Source organism: Mirounga angustirostris, unplaced genomic scaffold, assembly GCF_029215605.1.
Source record: "Mirounga angustirostris isolate CCGP_5_RB_7025 unplaced genomic scaffold, mMirAng1.0.hap1 SCAF_15, whole genome shotgun sequence".
NCBI classification, from domain to species: Eukaryota; Metazoa; Chordata; class Mammalia; order Carnivora; family Phocidae; genus Mirounga; species Mirounga angustirostris.
The window spans coordinates 6,193,117-6,218,461 of NW_026991723.1; the positions used below are offsets into that span (position 1 = coordinate 6,193,117).

Sequence of the window (25,345 nt, forward strand, 5' to 3'; positions counted from 1 at the left end):
AGAGAGTGGGCCATCTGCAAAGCAGAGATAATGGGTACACCTAGATCTAAATATTCAGAATTCACCCTTCTTGCCACTCCCCAGGTTCTCTTTGATGACTCATTACTCAGATGTTGTCAGAGGAAACTTCAAAAATCTTCCCAGAGTCTTTTAATCCCCCCTCAAAGCACATGGCAGTTTGTACAGACTGAGAAAGGAAAATGGTACCCCTGGCAGCTAGGACCTGGCACTATCAGTTAGGCCATGGTGTGCTCCTATGCAACATAAACAATTTCGCAGATCACCACCATCAGACAAGACCACTCTACAATCATGTCAGAACACAAAGATGTGAACATTGTCCAAACTACAGAAATGACTAAGCATCCCCTCCATGCTGACTAATAAGAATGCTGCTGCTTCTTTACTCTTTACCCCTTACACTTGCTTAGTTCCTCCCGTGCTCTAGATAAGACTCAAAATATCCCAGACGTGCTCATGATTGAGAGGTTGTATGGGCAGGACCTGGTTGGCAGTTTCTTCCGACATGATGGATAATACAGATATAAATACATAGATATAGATAAAGAGACAGAGATATAGAGATATAGATATCTCCATGCATCTATATATGTGTGATAGGCTGAGGGAAGTATTTTATATGTATTTACATGACATATGATATATATATCGCAGACACATATATAACTCTACTTGTGGTTATTGAGCACTTGAAATATGACCAGTGCATCTGAGAAACTGAATTTTTAATTTTATTTAATTTCAAGTTAAATATGAACATATTGCTAGTTGCTACCATAATATATAGCACACCTCTATAGTAACTCTTGATGTCTGGCAGGTAAGACAATTTTCAAAACTGACTTTTCGGGTATATTTTCCCTCTAAGTAAATTTTACAACAAGTGAAGTTCACTTATCCCTGCATATTATATAGTATTTGTAATATTATGAATAGTTTTTTTAATGGTCTCTGGCATATAGAAATTTAATTTTTGTATGTTGACCTTATATGATCTTACATTCAGCCATCCTGCTTAAATTATCTTGTTCATTTTAGTTTTTCTTTTTTTAATTTGAGACATTTTTCAATTTATTTTCTTAAATTCTTACAGATACACAATCGTTACCCATTTGTTTTAGTTCCTTTTACTGCACTATGATTAAAAAAATGGTCTATGAGATTTTTACCTTGGGAATTTATTGAGATATTTTATTGTAGTAAACACAATGTTCCCTGAATATTTACAAAGAATGTTTTTCTATGTTTATTGGGTTATACACATACATGTACAATTAATTTGTTAATTTAATAGCTCAAATCCTCAATATTTCTACATTTATCTATCAGAGCTATCAATTTCTGAAAGAGTTGCTTAAATCCTACCATTATTATTTATAATTGTAAAATTTTCTTTGTTTTCCCCAATAGTTTTGCTTTATATATTCTAATGCTATATTGTCTAATGCATAAAAGGTTCTGAACTGTTACAGCTTCTTGATTAGTTTTACATAGCTTTCATCACAAAGTGTACAGCTCAATCCATTTTCACATACCTCTTAAGCCTTGCTACAACCCCTTGCAGTCATTCCCCACCCCTTTAAGGACAGTCATGTTCCTGACTTCCAACAGCACAAATTAGTTTTGTATCTGATTTTGATCTTTATATCACTGGAATCCTATGGTTTGTACTGTTGTGTGTCTGGCTCCTTTTGTTCAACATTATAATTGTAGGACTGACTGATATCAAGTGCAATGCTCTCACCTCTCTGTGGTCTACCCCAGTGGGACCTAAAAGCCAGCTAGAGAAACCATGCAGGCAATTTCCCTCATAGACACATCCAGGAACAGAGAAAGAAGTTTCTAATAGCACAGACTACAGTTTTCTTCTGTTTCATATTATCTCTATTTCAGATTCCAGGTTTTCTCTTTATGTACCTTGGTCTTTCTCTGTTATGTTCTTGATTGCCCTCACCTATCTGGTAGCCCTTAGTTGCTTGTTCATATATACGATGAAGAAGTAAGTTGATTAATGTAAGTAGCTGGCATGAATTTCCTCTGAAGTCTGTGGGCTTTGTAGAATGGATGACATGTGCCAACACAAGAGCTGCTCTTTAGAGTAGTTGAGCAAGGAGCAGGCTGAAGAACCCCATAACTGTCAAACAAAGATTCACTTTGGGATGGAGCACGGTGTCATACTCAAGACTGAATGAACCTACTTTTTATTTTTTTTTATTTTTTTTTAAAGATTTTATTTATTTATTTGAGAGAGAGAGAATGAGAGACAGAGAGCACGAGAGGGAAGAGGGTCAGAGGGAGAAGCAGAGCCCCCGCTGAGCAGGGACCCCGATGCGGGACTCGATCCCGGGACTCCAGGATCATGACCTGAGCCAAAGGCAGTCGCTTAACCAACTGAGCCACCCAGGCGCCCTGAACCTACTTTTTAAAAAATGTCCTCCTTGTCTGTCTGTTACTGAAGTCCAGAACTGCCTCAATAATACCTCTTCTACCTCTGATCCCAACCCCAAGAAAAGGAGCTTCCTCCAAGAAATTTTCCACTTCGGAGAAAATTTGACTAGGGGCAAACACTGCCACTTTTCCCTCTGTGTTGGAGGGCAGGGATAACCTTTATAGTTACATTTATAGGTAGTTATTTAATTAATTCCCCAAGCTTGAAGCTTCTCCAGCATTCTTATAGGTAGAAGTGTCCTCCCCTGAGTCTGTTTTAGGTCTTCTACTCTGATTTTACCATCATTCTGACCCCATCTGCTCTCTTCTCTCTCAGAAATTCCTCAAAATTTCTTGCTTGTTGATGGCACCCTTCCTTGTTTTCCAGATATCATTATGGATATATTCTTTTAAAAAAATATTACTAGTTTATTTTTATATAGATAATCATAAAAAAATAGTCCATAATCTCACTACCCAGTAATCCCTACTTATATTTTTCCATTTTAACATAATTCTTTCATTATAAAATAAACAAAATTAATCAATTAATAAAATTCAACATCCATTTATAATAAAAACTCTCGAGAAAATGGGTATAGATGAAATTTACTTCAACATAATAAAGGCCATATATGACCAACCCACAGCTAATATCATACTCAACAATAAAAAAGCTATGAGCTTTTCCTTTAAGATCAGGAAGAAGACAAGGATGAGCACTCTTGCCACTTTTATTCTACATAGTATTAGCAGTCCTAGCCACAACAATTAGGTAAGAAAAAACAATAAAACACATCCAAATTGGAAAGGAAGAAGTAAAACTGTCACTATTTGCAGATGACATGATACTATATATTAAAAAAAAGAATTAAAAAAATACCCCTAAGACTTCACCCTAAAACTATTAGAACCAATAAATTCAGTAAAGTTGTAGGATACAAAATTAATATACAGAATTTGCTGCATTTCTATACACTAATAATGACTATCAGAGATATTAAGAAAATTATCCCATTTATAATTACATCAAAAAGAATAAAATACCTAGGAATAAATTTAACAAAGAAGGTAAGACCTATATGCTGAAGACATTGATGAAAGAAATTGAAGATAACAGAAAATAAATGGAAAGATATACTATGCTAATGGATAGGAAGAATTAATATTGTCAAAAATGTCCAAATTACCCAAATCCGTCTACATACAGATTCAATGCAATCCTTATCAAAATACCAATGGCACTTTTCACAGAACCAGAAAACATAATAAAATTCGTATGAAGCCACATAAGACCCCTCATAGCCAAAATAATCTTGAGAGGAGAACAAAGCTGGAGGTACCAAGTTCCCTTATTTCAAACTATACTACAAAGTTATAGTAATCAAAACAGTACGATACTGGCACAAAAATCAATGGAACAGAATAGAGAGTCCAGAAATAAATCCATACTTATATGGTCAATCTACAACAAAAGAGGCAAGAACATACAAGGAAAAAATAGTCTCTTTGATAAATGGTAGTGGGAAAACTGGACAGATACATGCAAAAGAATGAATCTGGACCACTTTTTTACATCATACACAAAAATACAACTTAAAATGGATTAAAGACTTAAATGTAAAACCTGAAATCTACAAGAAAACATAGACAGTAAGCTCTATGACATCAGTATTCACAATATTTTTCTGGGTATGTCTCCTCAGGCAAGGGCAACAATAGCAAAACTAAACAAATGGGACTACATCAAACCAAAAAAGCTTTTGCACAGTGAAGTAAACTATCAACTAAATGAAAAGGAAACCTACTGAATGGGAGAAGATATTGCAAATGATATATCCAAAAAGGGTTGATATCAAAAATATATAGAGAATATATACAACTCAATAACAAAAGAAAAAACAACTCAATTAAAAATGGGTGGAAGACCTAATAGACATCTTTCCAAAGAAGACATACAGATGGCAAACGGGCACATGAAAAGATGTTCAACATCACTCATCATCAGGGAAATGTATATCAAAACCAAAATGAGGTATCACCTCACACCTGTTAGAATGACTAGTATCAAAAAGACAAGAAATAGTAAGTGTTGGTGAGGATGTGGAGAAAAGAGAGCCCTGTACACTGTTGGTGGGAATGTAAATTGGTAGGCCACTATGGAAAACAGTATGGAGGTGTCTCAAAAAATTAAAAATAGAAATACCATATGATTCAACAATTTTACTTCTGGGTATTTATCCAAAGAAAATGAAAACTGTAATTCAAAAAGATATATGCATCCCTATGTTCACTGTGGCATTACTTACAACAGCTAACATAAGAAAGCAACTTAAGTGTCCACTGATAGATGAATGGATAAAGAAGAGTGGTATATATATATATACATATATATGTGTATATATATACAGGATGGTGTATATGTGTGTGTGTGTGTGTGTGTGATGGAATATTACTCAGCCATAAAAAGGAATGAAATCTTGTCATTTGCAACAATATGGATGGACCTAGAGAGTATTATGCTAAGTGAAGTAAGTCAGAGAAAGACAAATATCATATGATTTCACTTATATGTGTAATCTAAAAAAATCAAACAAAACAAGATAGAAACAGACTCATAGATACAGAGAACAAACTGATGGTTGCTGAAGGGGAAAGGGGTGTTGGCATGAGTGAAAAAGGTAAAGGGGATTAAGAGATACAAACTTCCAGTTATTAAATAGATAAGTCATATGGATGTAATGTACAGCATAGGATATCTAGTCAATAAAACTGTAACAACTTTGTGTAGTGAAAGATGGTAACTAGAGCTATTGAGGTGATCATTTTGTAATGTATAAGAGCATGGAATCACTATATATTGTATACCTGAAATAATATAATATATATGTCAATTATAAATAACAAAGATGATGAAAGAGCTCATAAACAAAAAATTGTAAAATACATATATGTAGAAGGAAGAAAATATTACCATAGTGCTATGGCTCTGACATAATCATGCTTAACATTGTCCCCAGTCATTTTTTTTGTGCTACATTTTAAGTTTATCTAACTGCTATCATTCTCTATATAAAATTCTGTATCTTGCTTTTTAAATTTGACACAGTGTCTATGCATTTTCCAGTGTTGTGGATAGCCTTCACAATGTGGACAGTCATTGTTAAGGCTGCAGAATATTTCATTATATGAATATTCCATTACCCACCTATCCACTGCCCTCTTGTTGGGTGTGAAAACAAATATTTAGCTTTCCAGACAGCTCAAGTGCAGGTTCAGTCTGAAATGGGGCTTGGGGGCTTTGTTTTCTTTCTTTATAAAAATTATGTTTGAATAGTTAACATGTGCATATGATACAAAATTCTGAAAGAACAAGAGAATATATAGTGAAAACTTCCTTCCACCCCCGTCCCCAGCCATCTAGTTTACCTCCTCAGATGCAATCACTGTTACTAGTTTCTCAAAAAGTTTTCAAAGACAGTCCATACAGAGGCAGGTGTACATGAATATGAATACATGTGTGTGTGTGCATGTGTGTGCACACATGCATGCACGTGTGCACACAGTGGTAGCATATTATATATTCTTCTACACCTTCCTTTTTAAAGCTAAATAATATTCCATTGTGTGTGTGTGTGTGTGTGTGTGTATATATATATATACATGCCACATTTTGTTTATTCATTCAATTGTCAATGGACATTTGAGTTGCTCTCACCTTTTGGCTATTGTAAATAATGCTGCTGTGAATAGGGGTGTACAAATATTTATCCCAGTCCCTGCTTTCATTGCTTTTGGGAATATAACCAGAAGTGGAATTGCTGGATCATGTGGTAATTTTATGTTTAAATTTTTTTTGAGAAATCCTCATACCATTTTCCATAGCAACTGCACCATTTTATATTCCCAGCAGCAATTCCAGTTTCTTCACATCCTTGCCTCTTGCCAACACTTGTTATTTTCTGTATGTTTTTTTAAATGATAGCCATCCTATCCTAATGGGTATGAAGTAGTGAATTTTTCATTTTTAATGTATAAAATCTGTTAATCTCTTCCTTCATGTTTCCTGCTTTCCTTGTAAAGGTCTTTGCTTCTCTAAGGTTATACAAGCAATCTCCAAACTTTACTTATAGTTATTTCATTTGGTACATTTAAAGCTTTGATTCACCTGGAATTCATTCTCTATTTGATCTAACACAGGGAGTGCTGTCTTCTTCCAGACTGAGAATTAACGATGCCAGTATCTTTCATGAAAGCTCACGCTTTTCCCTTTCCACCACACTGTCTTTTCTGTGGCCTTTTCTTCCCCCGCCGCGGCCCACGGTGAGCTGATACTAAGCCACTGTTGTTTTAATACTTCCCATCTTAGCTTATCAGTACTATCAAATTAGGCTTTAGTTTTCAAAAAAAGAAGTCAGTGTGAATAAACAGTCAAAACAAAAAATGTACCTCTTTCTCATTAAGCAAAAACATTCAGGAGGATTATAGAAGAAAATTTTATGGCATAAAACTCTACTTTTATGCTTATGTTTCCCAATTTGACCTCTCCTTATCTGTGGCTATTCAGTTTGGGTTTTTATTTAGCATTATATTGCAGGAGGAATGAGTGTCACTGCAGGGATTAAGCAGCAAGTAAGTAAATTAAGTAAATCTAAGATTTACTGGTTATGACTGGATCAGGCTCACCTTTCTGTAGAACTCTTAGACGCACACACATCAGAAAAGGACAGATGTAAAAATAACAATTTTTCCCTTTCAGGAATTAATGGTTATTTTCTTTTTTCTTTTTTTTAAATTTTATTTTATTATGTTATATTAATCACCATTCATTACATCATTAGTTTTTGATGTAGTGTTCCATGATTCATTGTTTGCGTATAACACCCAGTGCTCCATGCAATACGTGCCCTCCTTAATACCCATCTTTCTTATAATAATGAGATGGTATTTTATTTTTAAAATCACATGTGAACATGAGTATTGGAAGTATTATTTCCCAGAAATGGATAACTAGATAACGAATTCTTTCCACAACCTACTTTTGTCTTTATGTTGAAATCAGGTTTAAATAAGAAACTTCTAATTTAAAGGTTTGCCTAAAATTCATTAGAATTGGAGATGACCTGCCCCATGAATTCTTCCTATTAGTAATCATTATATCACTAGATTAACTTTCTAATATTAATTGGATTATAATTTTAGCCACTGTACAAATACATTTTCTTCTAAATAAAAGAATCTCCAGATGTAACAACCATACAAGCTGAGCTCCCCAAATTCGTTGCAAAAACAGTGACGGCTGATATTCCAGCAATGTTTTAAAGGAAGGCAAATCACTTCAACTCACCCTCTTGACCAAAAATTTGCTGTGGTGTAGATTGCACCTCTTTAGGGTTAAGTAAGCATCTAATACCCAGGGAGGGTGATATTAGTATTAGTAATAAGAAAACTTGAAGAGAATAAAGAACCTTTAATAAAGAAAAACAAAAACAAAAACAATATTCTCCCTACCTCTTGCAACTGCAAGGAAAATTTGGTATGTTTTAGTATGAGAATAAAAATGTATGGAATATGAAGCTTAAAAGTAATGATTTATAAAGAGGAACATATACAATGCTAAACAGTCTTTCCTTCCCTCTTTAATAAATGTAAAGATGGAATGTTTTATTATAAAATGATAAAGTCTTTGCATCTGAATAGAATTATTCCTTACCAAATGGTTCAGATGTTTTTTAACAATTACTGAGAGTGGAACACAAAAGACCTTTTTATTTTATTTTATTATTATGCTCAATTAGCCAACACAGAATACACATCATTAGTTTTTGATGTAGTGTTCAGTGATTCATTAGTTGCGTATAACACCCAGTTCTCATCGCCACATGTGCCCTCCTTAATACCCATCACCTGGTTACCCCATCCCCCCACCCCTCTTCCTTCTGTAACCCTCAGTTTGTTTCCCAGAATCCAGTGTCTCTCACGGTTTGTCTCCCTCTCTGATTTCCTCCCATTCAGTTTTCCCTCCCTTCCCCTGTGGTCCTCTGCGCTATTCCTATGTTCCACATATGAGTGAAACCATATGATACTTGTCTTTCTCTGCTTGACTTATTTCACTTAGCATAATCCCCTCCATGTCGATGCAAATGGTGGGTATTCACCCTTTCTGATGGCTGAGTAACAGTCCATTGTATATATGAACCACATCTTCTTTATCCATTCATCTGCTGAAGGGCATCTCATCTCTTTCCACAGTTTGCCTATTGTGGACATTGCTGCTATGAACACTGGGGTCTATGTGGCCCTTTTCACTACATCTGCATCTTTGGGGTAAATACCTAGTAGTGCAATACCTGGGTCGTAGGGTAGCTCTATTCTTAACATCTTGAGGAACTTGCATACTGTTTTCCAGAGTAGATATACCAGCTTGCATTTCCACCAACAGTTTAAGAGGGTTCCCCTTTCTCTGCATTCCCGCCAACATTTGTTGTTTCCTGTCTTGTTAATTTTCACCATTCTAACTGGTGTAAGGTGGTATCTCATTGTGGTTTTGATTTGTATTTCCCTGACGGCTAGTGATGTTGAACATTTTTTCATGTGTCTGTTGGCCATCACAAAAGACCTTTTTAAAGATGCAGGAATAATTATGTAGTCAGGCAACTATTATTGCCACACATCTTCCTTGTCTTTAATGATGATTGAAAATAAACACATGCTGTTACTTACCTATCATGACTGATGGTGAAAGGGTACCGTGTCCCATTTCTATTTTTTTTAAACACCTTTATTGAGGTGTGATATATATAGTATAAAATCCATCCATTGTAAGGATGCAGTTCAATGATTTTTAGTGCATTTTATAGTGTTATACAACCATCACCATAATCCAGTTTGAGAACATTTCCATCATCTCCAAAAATTCCCCTGTGCTCATTTATAGTAAGTCCTTGATCCCAACACCAGATCCAGAAAATCACTAATTTACTTTCTGTCTCTCTATAGATTTGCTTTTTCTGGACCTTTCACATAAATGGAATTATACAATACATGGTCTTTTGTGTCTAGCTTCTTTCAGTAAGCATAATATTTTTGAGGTTCATCCATTTTGCTGTATATTTCCTCCTCCAAGGAAATTTCAGAATCAGCTTGTCAAAAAAAATGTTTTAAAAATTTCTGCCAACCAGGTGGGAAGGCCTTTGCTCAACATGGCTTTTAATCACCCTTATTTGTTTCTTGCTCTGGATTCCTCCATCTTCTGAAGCATTTTAGAAGACTTATTTTAGATTTAGAACATTTCTGAATGTAATAAAACCACATGAAAGTACAAAAGTACTTTTTATTGGATAAAAACCCTCAGTTTCAGGATTTCCCCTAAGTTATCAAAACGTAGGATTAGAAGCACAACTCATTGAGAAGATAGAAGGGAAACTAATTGTACTGGGGTGGGGGGTTAGTTTTGTCTTTTTGTTTTACTTTGTTTTACTTCGCTTGCTTTGGCTCAATTCCTGAAAATAAGTACTTCACAAATTTTCTGGCTATAATTATAAGAGATGTAAACAATATTACTCCCCTTTTTATTTTGACTATAATGGCATCTGATTAGACCAAAGTCATCTATTTGACAACCTCTTATCTGGAACATGATAAGGAAGCAAGAAGAAATACTTAAAGACAAAAGAACCAAATAATTATTAACAAGGCCATGTTCTAAAATGCATGCAACATACCCACAGGAAACCCCTGACTTTCAAGTCCTCATTAGGATGTATTAGGAATGTATGTATTTTTATTTTATACACAGTTCTAACAAGCTTTGCTCCCTTACTGTCCCTAAGACAATTAAAAGCAGCAGATCATTGAGGCAGAACGAAAGGAAGACACAGAGTAGAGAGGGAATCCAGGAGAGACTGGTGCTTAGAAGAGGATTTGCTACTAAGAATGAGAAGTAACTACTTGATATAGGAGGGGAGGAGACAGAAGGTAGACGCAGAGGCCCAGGGCCACTCAGCGGACTCTGGCAGCGCCCCTGCATTACAGCACAGGAGAACTAATGATGACTCTGTGTCTTTACAAAAGGAAGTCTCCTAATGTTCAAACTACCTCCAAACCTTCCTGGAAAAGGATCTATAACCACTAACTGACTAAATTTATAAACAAATAAGCCATCAAACAACTTTGGTTTGCTATATTCTATTATGAAGGCAACAGCATATTATACGGTGTACCAGAGTGAAAGCGGTAGATAGCTTTTAGACAAACATCTATTAAAATGGTTAGAAATCTTTTGCAAATTTTCTTGCTTAAAGGAGTATATTTTAGTCCTCTGGATAATGCTTTTAAATATGAACAGCCGATTCCCTGATATTGCTGGAAATGTAGCATTTCTATATTTCTTTTTGTTTTTATTTTTTGGCCTGTTCTTATCAAATGACAAAAACTAAATGCTAGGCTAATCTTTGGAAGATTGTAACTCCATTTGTAACCAGCTATTACAACATTTAAAGTTCATTCTATAAAGAAGTTACTGATTATTGTTGGGTAAGTTACATTTGCAATAAAGTAAACATCTTATGAATTAAATAGATTATGTAAAACATTTTTCGATTCCTAAATGAACAGCATGACTATTATCTGAAAATAAGTATTAGGGAAGGTGGGTTTTGTTGAGAACACTGGATTAACAGTCCAGAGAAGGAGCTCCAGCCTTGCCAAGCGCTCATTCTACAAATCTGCACGTGCCTTTTAAACTTTGGAGCAACAGTGTCTTTATATAAGAGTAAAAGAAAGCCCGGTACATACAGAACTACACATACTGGCGAGTTACCTCATCATCCTTACCATCAGTTTCCTCTTCTGGAAAAACAGGGATGTTAGTAACATCTGCCAAACAGACTGTTATAGGAAGTGAATGACTCAACAGCCATTAGCTTTTAGGAATAATATGTTCATTTCTGTGGAGATTTTGTGTTTTTCCCCTTTCTCTCCGAGAAAGAGAGAGTGAAGAAAGTGAAAGAATAAGGCTCTAAGCCTAAGTCTCCACCAGGGACAGGAGATAAGAGGAAAAAGCAAGACAAAGGGGCCAACACACACCAATGGCTATGGTGCACCAGTCCCTTGCAATATGCCACATTATTTAGAAAAACAACCTGTAAGATAGCTATGTTGCCCCTAAAGATAGAGAAATTGGGAGTCAAGACATTAGGGGTCTTATCCACAATCACATAGCAAGTAAGTGACATAACTAGAATTTGAACCTAGTCCATGCAACCCCAAAGTCTGTCTCCTTCCATAAGCAAAAATATGTTGGAAAGGTGAACATGGTTGGGACAGGTGAAGGCTCGTAGCTGGAGTCAAGGAGAAGACTGGCAGGACATGAAGCCCAAGAGGTAAACCAGAATAGAATTTTTAAAGGCTATGTCATGTCTAGGAATTAAAGAACCAGTGAAAGTTTTTCAGCAGGAAAGTAATATAAGAATCCTTTTTAAGACAGGAATATAAGTATAAACAAAGATAAAGAGAGAAGTATTAAAAAACGGATGGGATGGGGAAGAAACTAGGAACAGAGAACACTGTTGGTGGTAATACTGTGCTTTTGTTGATGGATAATGATGGTCTGGGCTGGAGCTGGAGCAAAGAGAGCAGAGAAGAAAGAGACTGGATTCAAGAGATATGCAGAGACATTTTGGTAAGACCTGCCTATCAGTGTCCCAGGGGAGGTGCCCAGAAGGCAGTTGGAAATAGCATCTACCACTAAAAGAGTTCTAGGATAGAGATTTAGAATTCAGAAGTCATCAGCAGGCGGCGGTAGATGGAGACTACAAGGTGATGATACCATGAGGAACAGGAAGACCAAGAGGAAATGGCTAAGCAGGAAATTCTGGGGGAAAGTAAACAGAGGATTTGAAGGACCTTTTCTGGAAAAGGCTCCAGTGCTCATCTGTTTTTAGGAGTCACCCTTTTCCTTTGCATCCCTTTCTGTAAGAAGGGGAGCAGGTCTTGACCTTTCTGAATTTCCATTCTGCCCTCTTCTTGAGCACAGACACTACTTTCCTTATAAAGCCATAGGCTGGGGGATGGCGCCTGGCTGGCTCAGCCCGGTAAGCATCTGCCTTCAGCTCAGGTCATGATGTCAGGGTCCTGGGATGGAGCCCTGTGTTGTCTGGTCCCTGCTCAGCAAGGAATCTGCTTCTCCCTCTCCCTCTGCCCCTCCCCACCGCTCGTGCTCGAGTGCATGCACACGTCCTCTCTCTCTCAAATAAAATTAAAAAAAAAAAAAAAAAGCCACGGGCTGGCCTTGTTCTCTCTCAGGGCTCGTGGCCTGGAGCCCCAAACCCACGCCTGTGCCACAGGATATGGGAGGCCACATCTCTCAAGAAATGTTTAGACAGTCAAGTCTGCAGACCATGGTCATTATTTGGAAGTGGTGGTGCCTCCCAGTTCTCTGAGGAATTAGATATAGCATTGAGAAGGAGGTCTTATAAGGACCTTGGGAGGCTCACATTCAGAGTGGTGATCACTGAAATCACCAAGGGAAGGGAGGCATGAAATGCTGGTGAGAAACTGGAGGCAGTGGGTTGTTGAGGTTCTTTCAAAGAGATTTAAGCAGAATAATTTAGGTCAGTCTGCACCCCAGGTCAATTTAGAACTCTTTATTCAGTCTTTCTAAAATTCTGGCATTAATTAATATGGAACGCTAATGGCTTTTCAGATGGTTATCACATACCTTGTCCATTCACCTCGATTTTCTATACTGACTTGATTATTGCAAGTATACTTACAATAGACTGCAAATTTGGACTTTGGGACAGGCAGGTCTAGGTCAGAATCCCAGGTCTGCTATTCAATAAGCGAGGCCACAGGGAAAATCACTCAAACTTAATAATCAGTTTCCTTAACTGTAAACTGAGATAATACCTTCTGTGGCAGTTAATGCTGATTGGATCGTTTAACTTCTGTTCCATTCCAACTCCCTTATAGAGTGCCTACCAATACAACAGAGGCTGGAAAGCCAAAGGCAAATTTCTCAGACTCCCATGCAGCTGGCTTTCACATCTGACCTGAGTCAATACATTTTGGAATCCACAGCTTAACATAAAGGGTTTTTGCCAAACTGGCATTTGTATTTTTTACTTTTGGTGACCTTACTGTTTATAAACATCTGGGAGTAAAAATGGATTTAATTGTGTTTAATCTTTATAGGAAGATGTGTAACAAGATGCTGTACAAGCAAAGCTTTCAAGCTTCTAAATACTACTATAACTTTGTTTATGTTCAATTATTTTCATAAGTCATTCATAAAAGAAATAGTGCCCTTTTATTTAAAGCTCAAACTTATTACTCATTTCCCCTTCTGGATTCTCCCCAAACTACTTACTAGATGTTGAGCTTTTTTTTTTTAACTCTTTTTTTTTTTATTATTCTTATGTTAATCCTCATACATTACATCATTAGTTTTAGATGTAGTGTTCCATGACTCATTGTGCATAACACCCAGTGCTCCATGCAGAATGTGCCCTCCTCAATACCTATCACCAGGCTAACCCATCCTCCCACCCCCCTCCCCTCTAGAACCCTCATTTTGTTTTTCAGAGTCCATCGTCTCTCATGGTTCGTCTACCCCTCTGATTTCCCCCGCTTCATTCTTCCCCTCCTGCTATCTTCTTCTTCTTCTTTTTTTTTTTCTCTTAACATATATTGCATTATTTGTTTCAGAGGTACAGATCTGAGATTCAACAGTCTTGCACAATTCACAGCACTTACCAGAGCACATACCCTCCCCAGTGTCTATCACCCAGTCACCCCATCCTTCCCACCCCACCCCCCACTCCAGCAACCCTCAGTTTGTTTCCTGAGATTAAGAATTCCTCTTATCAGTGAGGTCATATGATACATGTCTTTCTCTGTTTGACTTATTTCGCTCAGCATAATACCCTCCAGTTCCATCCACGTCGTTGCAAATGGCAAGATCTCATTCCTTTTGATGGCTGCATAATATTCCATGGTATATATATACCACATCTTCTTTATCCATTCATCTGTCGATGGACATCTTGGCTCTTTCCACAGTTTGGCTATTGTGGACATTGCTGCTATAAACATTGGGGTGCATGTACCCTTTCGGATCCCTACTTTTGTATCTTTGGGGTAAATACCCAGTAGTGCAATTGCTGGATCATATGGTAGCTCTATTTTGGATGTTTAGCATTTAAAATATCTGTAGAGCAATTTAAGGATAAATCTACTTGTTACAGCTTTCATTACAGTTGCTTTATTTTAACAATCTTAGTTTGTTTTCTTTTTATCTGAACTTCTGATCTTGCTTTTAGTTTAGAGGGTATCAATAATGTTTCTGTTAATTTAACAAAGGCAAAGACAAATACAAAATATTTTCATTTCTGGTAAAAATAAACCTCTTTTGTGGCAGGACACATAGAATACTTTTTGGCATTGCCCAATGAAGCAAATAAAAACAGAACTTTTCTGTTACTTGGGAATACATTATGCATAAGTTAAGAGACCACTGGAAACTAAAAACACAGAAATAATTGAATTTTTTTGAGAATGGCCTAATTATTTCTCAAAATAGAAAAGGCTTCAATATAAAAAAATGCAATGAAGATAATTTATAGGACACTGTCATTGCCTTCTCTGTGCTCTGAAAATGTTTTATGTGTCCAAGTAAAATTTAATCATTGTATTATTGTTAATACAAAATGCAAGGAAAACTTGCATTAAGTGGTCTGTGGACCTTTATGTAACTGTCCCTTCTGAAACTCAAGAGATCGACAAATTACTGAGATCAGTAATTTTGTGGCTGTTCTTAATATTTTTTAAACAAAGAAACTGAAGAATTAAAATACACAAGAAAGAGCAGATATAACAGTTTTATGCAGATGGTCAGAATGTGGTTTCTCCTACTATATACAGTTATTTCTAATAACCTAGCTCCCTTTTATTATGTTCTGTTTAAAATTAACTATGGTTCTATAATTGTTAAAGTAGTATCAGATAAACGTGTAAGCTCACTAGTCTGAAGTCATAATCTGAAACATTCTAATTTCAAATTGTTCCGTAAAGCAATACCAAAAAATAATAGAGACAAAAAAATTAATATTATGAAAAGATCTAAAATTCTTTTAAAATAGAAATGGGCAGAAGACATGAACAGACATTTTTCCAAAGAAGATACACAAATGGCCAACAGACACATGAAAAAGTGCTCAACATCACACCACATCATGGAAATCCAAATCAAAACCTCAATGAGATACCACCTCACACCAGTCAGAATGGCTAAAATTAACAAGTCAGGAAACGACAGATGTTGGCAAGGATGCGGAGAAAGGGGAACCCTCTTACTCTGTTGGTGGGAAGGCAAGCTGGTGCAGCCACTCTGGAAAACAGTATGGAGGTTCCTCAATAAGTTAAAAATAGAGCTACCCTATGACCCAGCAATTGCACTACTGGATATTTATCCAAAGGATACAAACATAGTGATTCAAAGGGGCACATGCACCCCAATGTTTATAGCAGCAATGTCCACAATAGCCCAAATATGGAAAGAGCCCAAATGTCCATCGACAAATGAATGGATAAAGAAGATGTGGTATATACATATAATGAAATATTACTCAGCCATCAAAAAGAATGAAATCTTACATTTGCAACCTCATGGACAGAACTAAAGGGTGTTATGCTAAGTGAAGTAAGTCAATCAGAGAAAGACAATTATATGATCTCACTCATACGTGGAATTTGAAAAACAAAACAGATGAACATAGGGGAAAGGAAGGAAAAATAAAACAAGACGGAATCAGAGAAGGAGGCAAACCATAAGAGACTCTTAATTCAGAAACAAACTGAGGGTTGCTGGAGGGGAGGTGGGTGGGGAGATGGGGTAACTGGGTGATGGGCATTAAGGAGGGCACTTAATGTAATGAGCACTGGGTGTTGTATGCAACTGATGAATCACTAAATTCTACCCCTGAAACTAATAATACACTATATTTTAATTGATTTTCTAATAAATAAATAAATACATAAACAAAGGAGGAAAATAAATTAACATAGATTTAGTTATTATTCCTGGGCATATGACCACAGAGTTATAATTAAACATTCTTGTAAACAAGTCTTTTAAAATCACTTTAAAAATAATTAATTAATTAAAATAAAATAAAGAATTTTACATTTATGATTTGGGTTAAAGACTGCTAAGGAAACTTACTGTACATGTTCTCTTTTGCTCTTATTTCTCATTAGTGTCAATATTGGGAGAAGAACGGTGAAAATGAATGTACACTTAGTTACATGATGCCTATTATTGATAAATTAACAACTGCCTCAACATAATTATCCCTTTATGGCTACTGAAGAAGTTTGGTAATAAATTATTAACTAATTTGGTTCTTTTAAGATTTTACTTATTTATTTGAGATTGAGAGAGAGAGAGAGCACGAGCAGGAGGACAGGCAGAGGGAAAGGAGAAAGCAGACTCCCTGCTCAACAGGGAGCAGGATGCAACTCGGGGCTCCATTCCAGAACCCTGGGATCATAACCTGAGCTGAGGGCAGACACTTAACCAACTGAGCCACCCAGGTGCCCCTTATTAATTTGAGTTTTTAAATGTATTTAGATCTAGACCTATGATTTTAAGCATAATTTTATGAAGTACAGGTAGTTAATAGAGCTTTAATTGATAATTAAAATTATAGCTCAATGACGTCTTTCATCAGGAAATTTTTGCCCATGGAAAAGGTATGCGTAGATTTTTTTTTTTTTACTCTAGTCTCAGAGTTTGTTGCAGTTACACAATCCTGCTGATTTTCACAATTTATCTATGATATATGGAGATACGTGCCTCTATTCTTATCAGTAGAAGAGACCTAGAATATAGGATTTGTTCATAACCATTCTTAAAAATAAATTTTAGAACACTTTTAGATTTATAGAAAAAGAGGACAGAGTTCTTGAATACCCTACCCTTTCTATACTCTACAGTTAATATCTTACATTACTATGGCACAGTTGTCACAACTAAGAAATTAACATTGGTATTTCACTTTTAAATAAATTCCATATTCAAATTTCATTAGTTTTTCCTTGATGTCCTTTTTCTGTGCCAGAATCCCATCTTGGATGCCCCATTACTGTATACAATGAGGTTCACTGTGTGCTGTGAAGTTTAAAGGGCTTTGACAAATGCAGGTATCACGTATCCAGCATGACAGTACCATACAGATGGGTTCCACCACCTTAAAAAGCCCTCTGTCCCCAATCTTTTGAGAATTCCAAGAGGATCAGTTTTCAGACTGATATTTCAGCTTGATCTCTGGTGGGAAAAACCTAGGCTGTGAGTTTTTTCAGGCAGTGGTTCTCAATCCTAGCTGTACACTGGAATTACGTGGCAACCTTTAAAAAATACTAATGACTGGTCCTAACTCCAGATCCTGGTTTCATTGGTCCCTCCTGATTTTATTGGTCTGACATGTGGGCCTGGACATTGAGATTTTGAAAAGCTCCCTAGATGCTCACAATGTGCAGTTAAGATTCAGAACCACTGATCTTGCATTCATCTGTGTCGTGACTGGATTCAGCTGCCTTTTGATAACAACACAAATGATTAATTCATGCATTCTACATCACTTTGGAGGGATACTATGAACTATCATGTAAGTTTTTTAAATATGTAATATAGCAAGGATGAATTTCACATGCTAAATAATCATGTATGCAAAAACACTATTTACTCTCTAACTGAACCCAAAATGAACTTCAATTTCTACTGCTGAGGGCAAATTTAATTTTGACAAGTCAAAGGGACTCACCTTAAAACTTACTTCACCTTAAAACTCACTTCTTAAAATTCAGCTTGGCCCTCTCCTCTTCTCTGTCCATTTTTTTCCCTGCCCCATCTCAGTTTGAGTCCAAGTAAGCTCTAGTGGCATGGTCACGGGGAAGGCACATCTGGTTGGAGGAGGCTTCTGTAGTTATTTTCTGTTTGATCAACCTGGGCAGTGCCAGGTGATCTGTTCTGGGTGTTCCACCATGTTTCAGGTTGGTTTGGCCATCACCTCTGCACTCTAGGGTACTGCTAATCCTCTGACATCTAGCCACTTTCCCTGCCCAGCACTTGTTTTATGGCCTCTACCTAAGTGTCTGTAAAGGGTCCCCAGTCTCTAGGTTTTGGTGACCACCTGGTAAGCCACCTGCTTTCAATTCTCAGCTACCAACTGTGCCCCTCTTCAGGTTGATATGGGAACCTTGCAAACATTCTCCACACCCCTTGGCCTCTCTCAGATCTGCTCTAAGCTTAGATCTGCCCTGAAACCATTTCTGCTCTACTTTAGTTGCCCCTTCCCAGAATTCTTGACAGAATATAGGTCTACAAGTGCTCTCTGTCCAGGGATTCCCAAATCCCAAATCCATCACAACTCTCCAGTGTTTCAACCCTTAAGAGAGGCCAAGGAACCAAGCCCCATCTTTATATCTAAAGTCTCCTTTTTCCTCTTCCAGTTTCCTCTCACAGTTTAAAGAAGGCAAGAAGAGAAAACTGAGTCACATTATTACTCATTCCTCCCCACCCTATGGTCTACATCATGAATTCTATGCTTGCTCTCCTCTAGGTTCTGCTAATGATACACAGTGCCAAGGTTTTAGAATTTAAAAAACTTTTCTCTCTCAAGAATCTTTCTCAAAATAATAGGCTTCTACACTGTTGCTTCTCTTGTGTGTTTTCTAAAAATCCATCCAGAAATCCAGTCTCCTTCTGTGTTCTGGGCTATACCTGCTTTCTGCTCCACTGCAGTGAAAGACACTGACTAAAGTGACAAAGGACTTGAGGCATCAAGAGAATAGTGGCAAAGAAAAATCTCCATTGATGTCTCAGAAGAATACCCTCTACCATCTTACCATAATATGATATGGACCTGCTACTCCACATGAATGTCAATTTGCAGTTGGATAAACTTGGAAGGCAAAATAATTTCAGTGCAAGTTGTAATAAAGATCAATAAGAGGTACCTGCATTTAAAGGCACATAGATCTTTCCTCACATGTGACAGAATATACTGAACATGTATTTTAGGGTTGAATAAAAGCCCCAGACCACACGCATTCGAGACCTCAGGACACAGAAGAAGAATACCACATCTATTCTGTATATATTCCAGGAAGATTTCACTGCCAAGGTGACAGGTGGGGATAGCTATCCAGAAGAGCTTTAGTCAAAGTCTACTGAGATTTAAAAAAAAAAAAAAAAGACAAATCAAAGCAACTGAAGTGTGAAAATCCCCTGGAAAAGCAGATTATTAACTCTGTGCTCAGAATCAAAAGATGAATAACCAGACTTTGTCATTTGTTTCATTCTCAGCTGGAAAGGCAGCTAATGATGCAGAATGAAATGAGAGAAAGACAAATGGCCTTGCAGATTGCTTGGTCTCGGGAATTCCTCAAATATTTTGGAACTTTTTTTGGCATTGCAGCCATCTCTTTAACAGCTGGGTATGTTTGCTATTTACTTTAAATTTTTCTTAAATAATTTGCTTCTTTTTGTTTTTGACATTATCATATTACTATCAAGTTGGCCAAGATAGGACTTTGGTCCAAATAGTGTATATATAACCCCTTATAGCTTAGCACTTGGAAGTGACTGTAGAACCAGGGTAGAAATAGTCAATTCTACCTCTAGTTCCTCAGATTTCTTCCATCCTTGTCTCCATTATGTAAGTTAGAGAGAGGACTGACTTGACACCAAGATAGAAGAAGGCCTCTGCAAATTTATCTCCATAATCCCTAAGGGGCAGATATCAATACTTAACCATTTTTTAAATGAGTAATCTGAGCCTCAACATCAAACAAAGATGGGCAAATCACAAATTCTGCCCTTGAGAATTGCAGAATCTGGTGAGGCGTGGTGGGTAAGAAAATCCTATTTCCATAGGAGACTCAAATGAACTAAGTAACTTCTAAAATGGAGAACATTCTTTGAAAAAGCAGGTAATTTTTTTTTCATTGAGTATAGAGATACGTATTTACAGGTCATTCTTAATATTTTTTTCTTTTTGTTCTTGAACCAGAGCAATAAGAAGGAAGAAGCCAGCCTTCCTCTTCCCTATTATTCCATTAAGCTTCATCTTCACATACCAGTATGACTTAGGATATGGAACCCTTCTACAAAGAATGAAAGGTCAGTCTTTGATAAACTAGAATGTATTCCTGATTCATTTTCTGATTCAAGGGTCCTCTTCTTATGACCCTTGATTTATGAACATTCTGACAAGACTGCCTCTCCCTGAGCTTCCAATGGCCAACATTTCTGCTCCCTCTCACAGCAGTATGCTGGAGTCAGCTCATTCCAGCTCACAAGAACTGACTATCAAATTTTCAGGAATTTGTAAGCTGGTTGTTAAATACAGTCATTATTAAACATTAAATTAGATAAACTTACAATTAAATAAATTACAAAAATAATATTAAATTATATTAAAAACAATGGCAATAATACTCAGAACTTATCAGTTTTTCATTATTTTACTCTTATCTATACTCTGAAGTTATGTGTATCTGTCTTACGTATATCTATTGTACCTGTGTGATAGGGTACAGATACAATACACACACAATAAGATAACAGATACAACTCCAACTTCAGTGGCATGAAGTTGGTCGTGGTGGGAATATTTATACCAAGGAATCTGCAAACACCACAAAAAGGCTTGAATTATTATTTTGTTGACCGTCTAAGCCAGGGTTTGGCAAATTATGGCCTGCAGGGTGGCCACATGTTTTTGAAAGTAAAGTTTTATTAAAACAGACATGCCCATTCATTTCTGAATTGTCTATGGATGTGTTCCCATTACCATGACAGCTGAGTTAGTGCAGCAGAGATACAAGGCCCCACAAACCTAAAATATTTACTGTCTGGCCCTTTTAAGAAAACTTGCCAACCCATAGTCTAGATTTAAGGAAGTGATAAAGCAAATGTTAAATACTGCAGATTATGCTTAAATTTTTGTTGTGTCAGTAGCCATTACATTGTGAATAGCACAAACAATTGAGGAAATATTCTCCTAACATTTAAAAACTGTTATCAGACTCAGCCAAGTTGTTTACATCATTTCCAAACAAAAAAATTTCCAACATATGTCATTGTTTCCACTTTTGTCCTATTTGTTAGGGTAAATGAAAATACCACCATCATTCATGTTGGAATTATAGTCCCTCATCAATTGCAACTATAGCTTAGCTATGAATATGAGAGTCCAACAGAAGTCAGTAAAAACATTCCGTGAGAATCCATTTGCTATGTGAAATTTATAATAAAGTATATTGAACATTTCATTATTTTTTATAAATTATATGCTACATCTATTTTATATAAGTAAAATTTATAATAAACTTATGTTCATAAGTTTATAACTCATGTACATTTGTTTTTCTGGAGAGCTGGTTGTTAAATAATCACCGCACCATGCTGCTCTCACAAACTCTGGCTTTGACTGCCCTAGAAAATAGCACCGCTGCCACAGAATTCATTCCCATACCAGGAAGACTCTCTCATGGGGCCCGTGTCCCTTCTTCTCGAGGCTTCAACCCAAAGCATATTGGAAACTGTGCTTTCCCAAGCCTTCATTTTTGCCATCCTTTCCTCTCCTGGGCTATATCTATGGGCACATCACTATCGCTAAAGCTCTGTGGGCACTGATTTGGTACAGGAAAGGAGGAAGTGCCGACTCCTCTGCAGGTATTGGGAGTAGGGAGTAGAACATCTCTTTCCCAGGCCTAGGGAGATACAAGGATTATATGTCCTTAAAAATTCCCATTGAAGATGGAAATACATTTTCCACACAGAAACTCTGCTAAAAGGTCCGTTGGGATCAAGCACTATCGGTATCATAGTTCAGCTATATTGTGGACTGAACAGTTTTTTGTTGGCGGCCTAGCAAGTGATTTCTTGCATTATCACTATGGGAAAATGTATTTCGAGTTCTAAAACACTGATATACAAACTAAATTTTGGAGTCTAATCCCATTTTAAGCTGGAAACTAACTACACAACTGATTTGCCAATGTTAAAGCCCATTTCAATAACCCATTCAGTTTCATGTTACTCATCTGCTTAAGAATTCATTAGTCTGAGTTCAACTCTGTTTCATTGTTTATATGGACATTAGAATTCTCAGTGCCTCATAAAAATTAAAATTAATCAGCATTCACTTGAACATATTACTAATAGAGAACAAGTTTATTTTCTAGGAACATCATGATTGTATATTTGGGAAGTAATTTTATTACAGGTCCATCAGAGTCCACAGAACATACAATTTTAAACTTTTAAGACAGGTGGGAATTTCCTGTTTAAAAAAAATACAACTTTACAGTCTACCAGGAAATTTGCGGTATTTGAAAGTTTAGGTTTTAACATTTAGCCCTGTTAACTAGTGATAAACCCAAGATATACCCAGTCCTTGTTTGACGGACTTTATCATTAGCCCTTCTGCAAACACGTGAGAATTTGCCAAATGTGAGGCACATTCACATGGAAACATTTAGTCAGTTGTTAGAGGCCTGTATAATCACATATATTTTTTAAAAGATTTTATTTATTTATTTGAGAGAAGAGCGCAAGAGAGCATGAGCTGGGGAAGGGGTGGAGGGAGAGAGAGAAGCAGACTCCCTGCTGAGCCGGGAGCCCGATGCGGGGCTCCATCCCAGGACCCTGGGATCATGACCTGAGCCGAAAGCAGACGCTTAACGACTGAGCCCCCCAGGTGCCCCATGTCTAATTACATACAATTTATAATGATTTTTATTTACTATTTAAGACTGAGCAAAAAAAAATATGATTGCAGATGGTTGAAATGTTATAATTTCAAAATTGTAGCCTGCCCTATTCTGTCTGGAGTATAACTTAATTGTGTGCTAAAAGAGAAGTACTTAAAAAGAAACATTTGCTTTCATTCCCAAGGAAGGTTTATAGAATGTCAACAATGTATACTATAATTTTTTTTTAATTTTGCTAATTAGTCTTCAACTGGACCTAAGAAATTACTTGCTGTTACTTGAAAGAGGAATTGTTTATAAAAATGCTTATACTTGGGGCGCCTGGGTGGCTTAGTCATTAAGCGTCTGCCTTCGGCTCAGGTCATGATTCCAGGGTCCTGGGATTGAGCCCCGCATCGGGCTCCCTGCTCAACAGGGAGCCTGCTTCTCCCTCTCCCACTCCCCCTGCTTGTGTTCCCTCTCTCACTGTCTCTCCGTCAAATGAATCAATAAAATCTTTTTTAAAAATGCTTATACTTGTGTGCATGTATGTATACAGACTAAAGAACATTTAATATTATTTTGGGTATTTACAAGTGGTTTCAGGTAAAAGATAGCTTTCCTGGAAAAGCAGAAATTTATTAAGCTTTATTTTCTCTCATGTCACATATTAAGGGGCAATACAGCAAAGACTATATTTGGTTTCTCCGTCCCAAACCCCTCCAAACACAACTAATGCTTACCGTCCTGACTTTCCTTCAAGGAAAAAAATATTACTTGGTATTCTTTCTCTTCTACATCTTAAAATGCTGTCTTCTGTCAAGTAAAACCTATGGCATCTGATTGACCTCTCAAAGATTTATTTATATATTTACTTATTTAAGAGAGAGAGAGAGAACACAAGCAGGGAAGAGTGGCAGAGGGAGAGGGAGAAGCAGACCTGCTGAGCAGGGAGCCCGATGTGGGGCTTGATCCCAGGATGACCTGAGCCAAAGGCAGAGGCTTAACCAACTGAGCCATCCAGGTGCCCCTGATTGATCTCTCTCTCTCAGTCTTCAGAATTCCTTTTTCCTCCCAAAGGAAAGCATGCCCTCCCTTTGGGAGATGGCTTCTCCTGAGGACAACAGGTGAAATATTTAAGTGTGAGATTTAGAGGCATGCCTCCACACAGTGTTACAGCTTGTCACTGGAATATAGCAATTTGGCTTTTTCACAAAACACTAATGACCTTTTTGTCACCTTGCATATTTCTGTACTTTATTTAAGGTGAAGCTGAGAACATACTGGAAACAGAAAAGAGTAAGTTGCAGCTGCCAAGAGGCGTGATCACTTTTGAAAACCTTGAAGAAGCCAGAAGGAAACAGAGTAAATTCTTTATAGACAAATGAAATCATGTTTACCCACCAAATCTCAAAACACAATTATTGACTTGAATCATGGTTTTTACAAATTTTTAGATGATTGAGATTTTGATATCATGGATTTTATTTTAAAATATTAAAATGCAAGATGGGTTTTGTTAAACTATTTTAAAATAAAATTTATAACATCAACACAAAATCATGGAGGTATGCTAAATAACTTTCATATTTCCTATGTATGTGTGTATTACAAATATCTAAATGTATAATTAATAAATCATATTGTTTTGAATTCCTGGAAGCAAACGTCCTGCTGCTCTCATTTCTCTGTCACACACACTTTCCCCATCACATTTATCCCACAGATACTTCTTTTATTTGGATTTGTCAATTGTGTCCTGTCTCCACATGATAGAAAACAACTAATATTAATGACTAACATGTATATTGTACTTACTATGGCTACTGTTCTGAGTGTCTTGCATATGTTATTGTAATCATCCCAACAGTCCCTTGAGGCAGGCATCATTTTATGGATGTGTAAACTAAGGCACAGAGAGCTTAAATTACTTGCCCAAGGTCATACATGGACAGAACTGAGACTTGCACCTAAATGGTTTGGTTCCAGTGAATATGCTCTAAAAGGCTTTGAAAAGCTTAACACATTCTGGACATGCAAATACAGCTGTGAAAGACAAAAGGTAAAAACATTCAAATGATGACTCAGGACAGAGTTGCTGAAGAGGTGGGAATGGGGGGACGTTGATGAGGATGCC

The 25,345-nt window shown here is 36.7% G+C and overlaps 1 protein-coding gene across 7 annotated transcripts in view; it reads left to right on the forward strand.

Moving 5' to 3' along the window:
* The window catches only part of PLGRKT (plasminogen receptor with a C-terminal lysine), a 53,770-nt gene extending 28,884 nt beyond the window's left edge, over positions 1-24,886 (forward strand). For all 7 annotated transcript variants that reach the window (XM_064580101.1, XM_045882158.3, XM_045882157.3 and 4 more), the window contains exons 4-6: positions 19,817-19,947; positions 20,523-20,632; positions 24,475-24,886. In XM_064580101.1, the coding sequence (XP_064436171.1) occupies positions 19,817-19,947; positions 20,523-20,632; positions 24,475-24,596 (363 nt within the window). In that variant the 3' untranslated portion in view covers positions 24,597-24,886. The remainder of the gene's footprint in view (positions 1-19,816; positions 19,948-20,522; positions 20,633-24,474) is intronic.
* Positions 24,887-25,345: the final 459 nt, after the last annotated feature.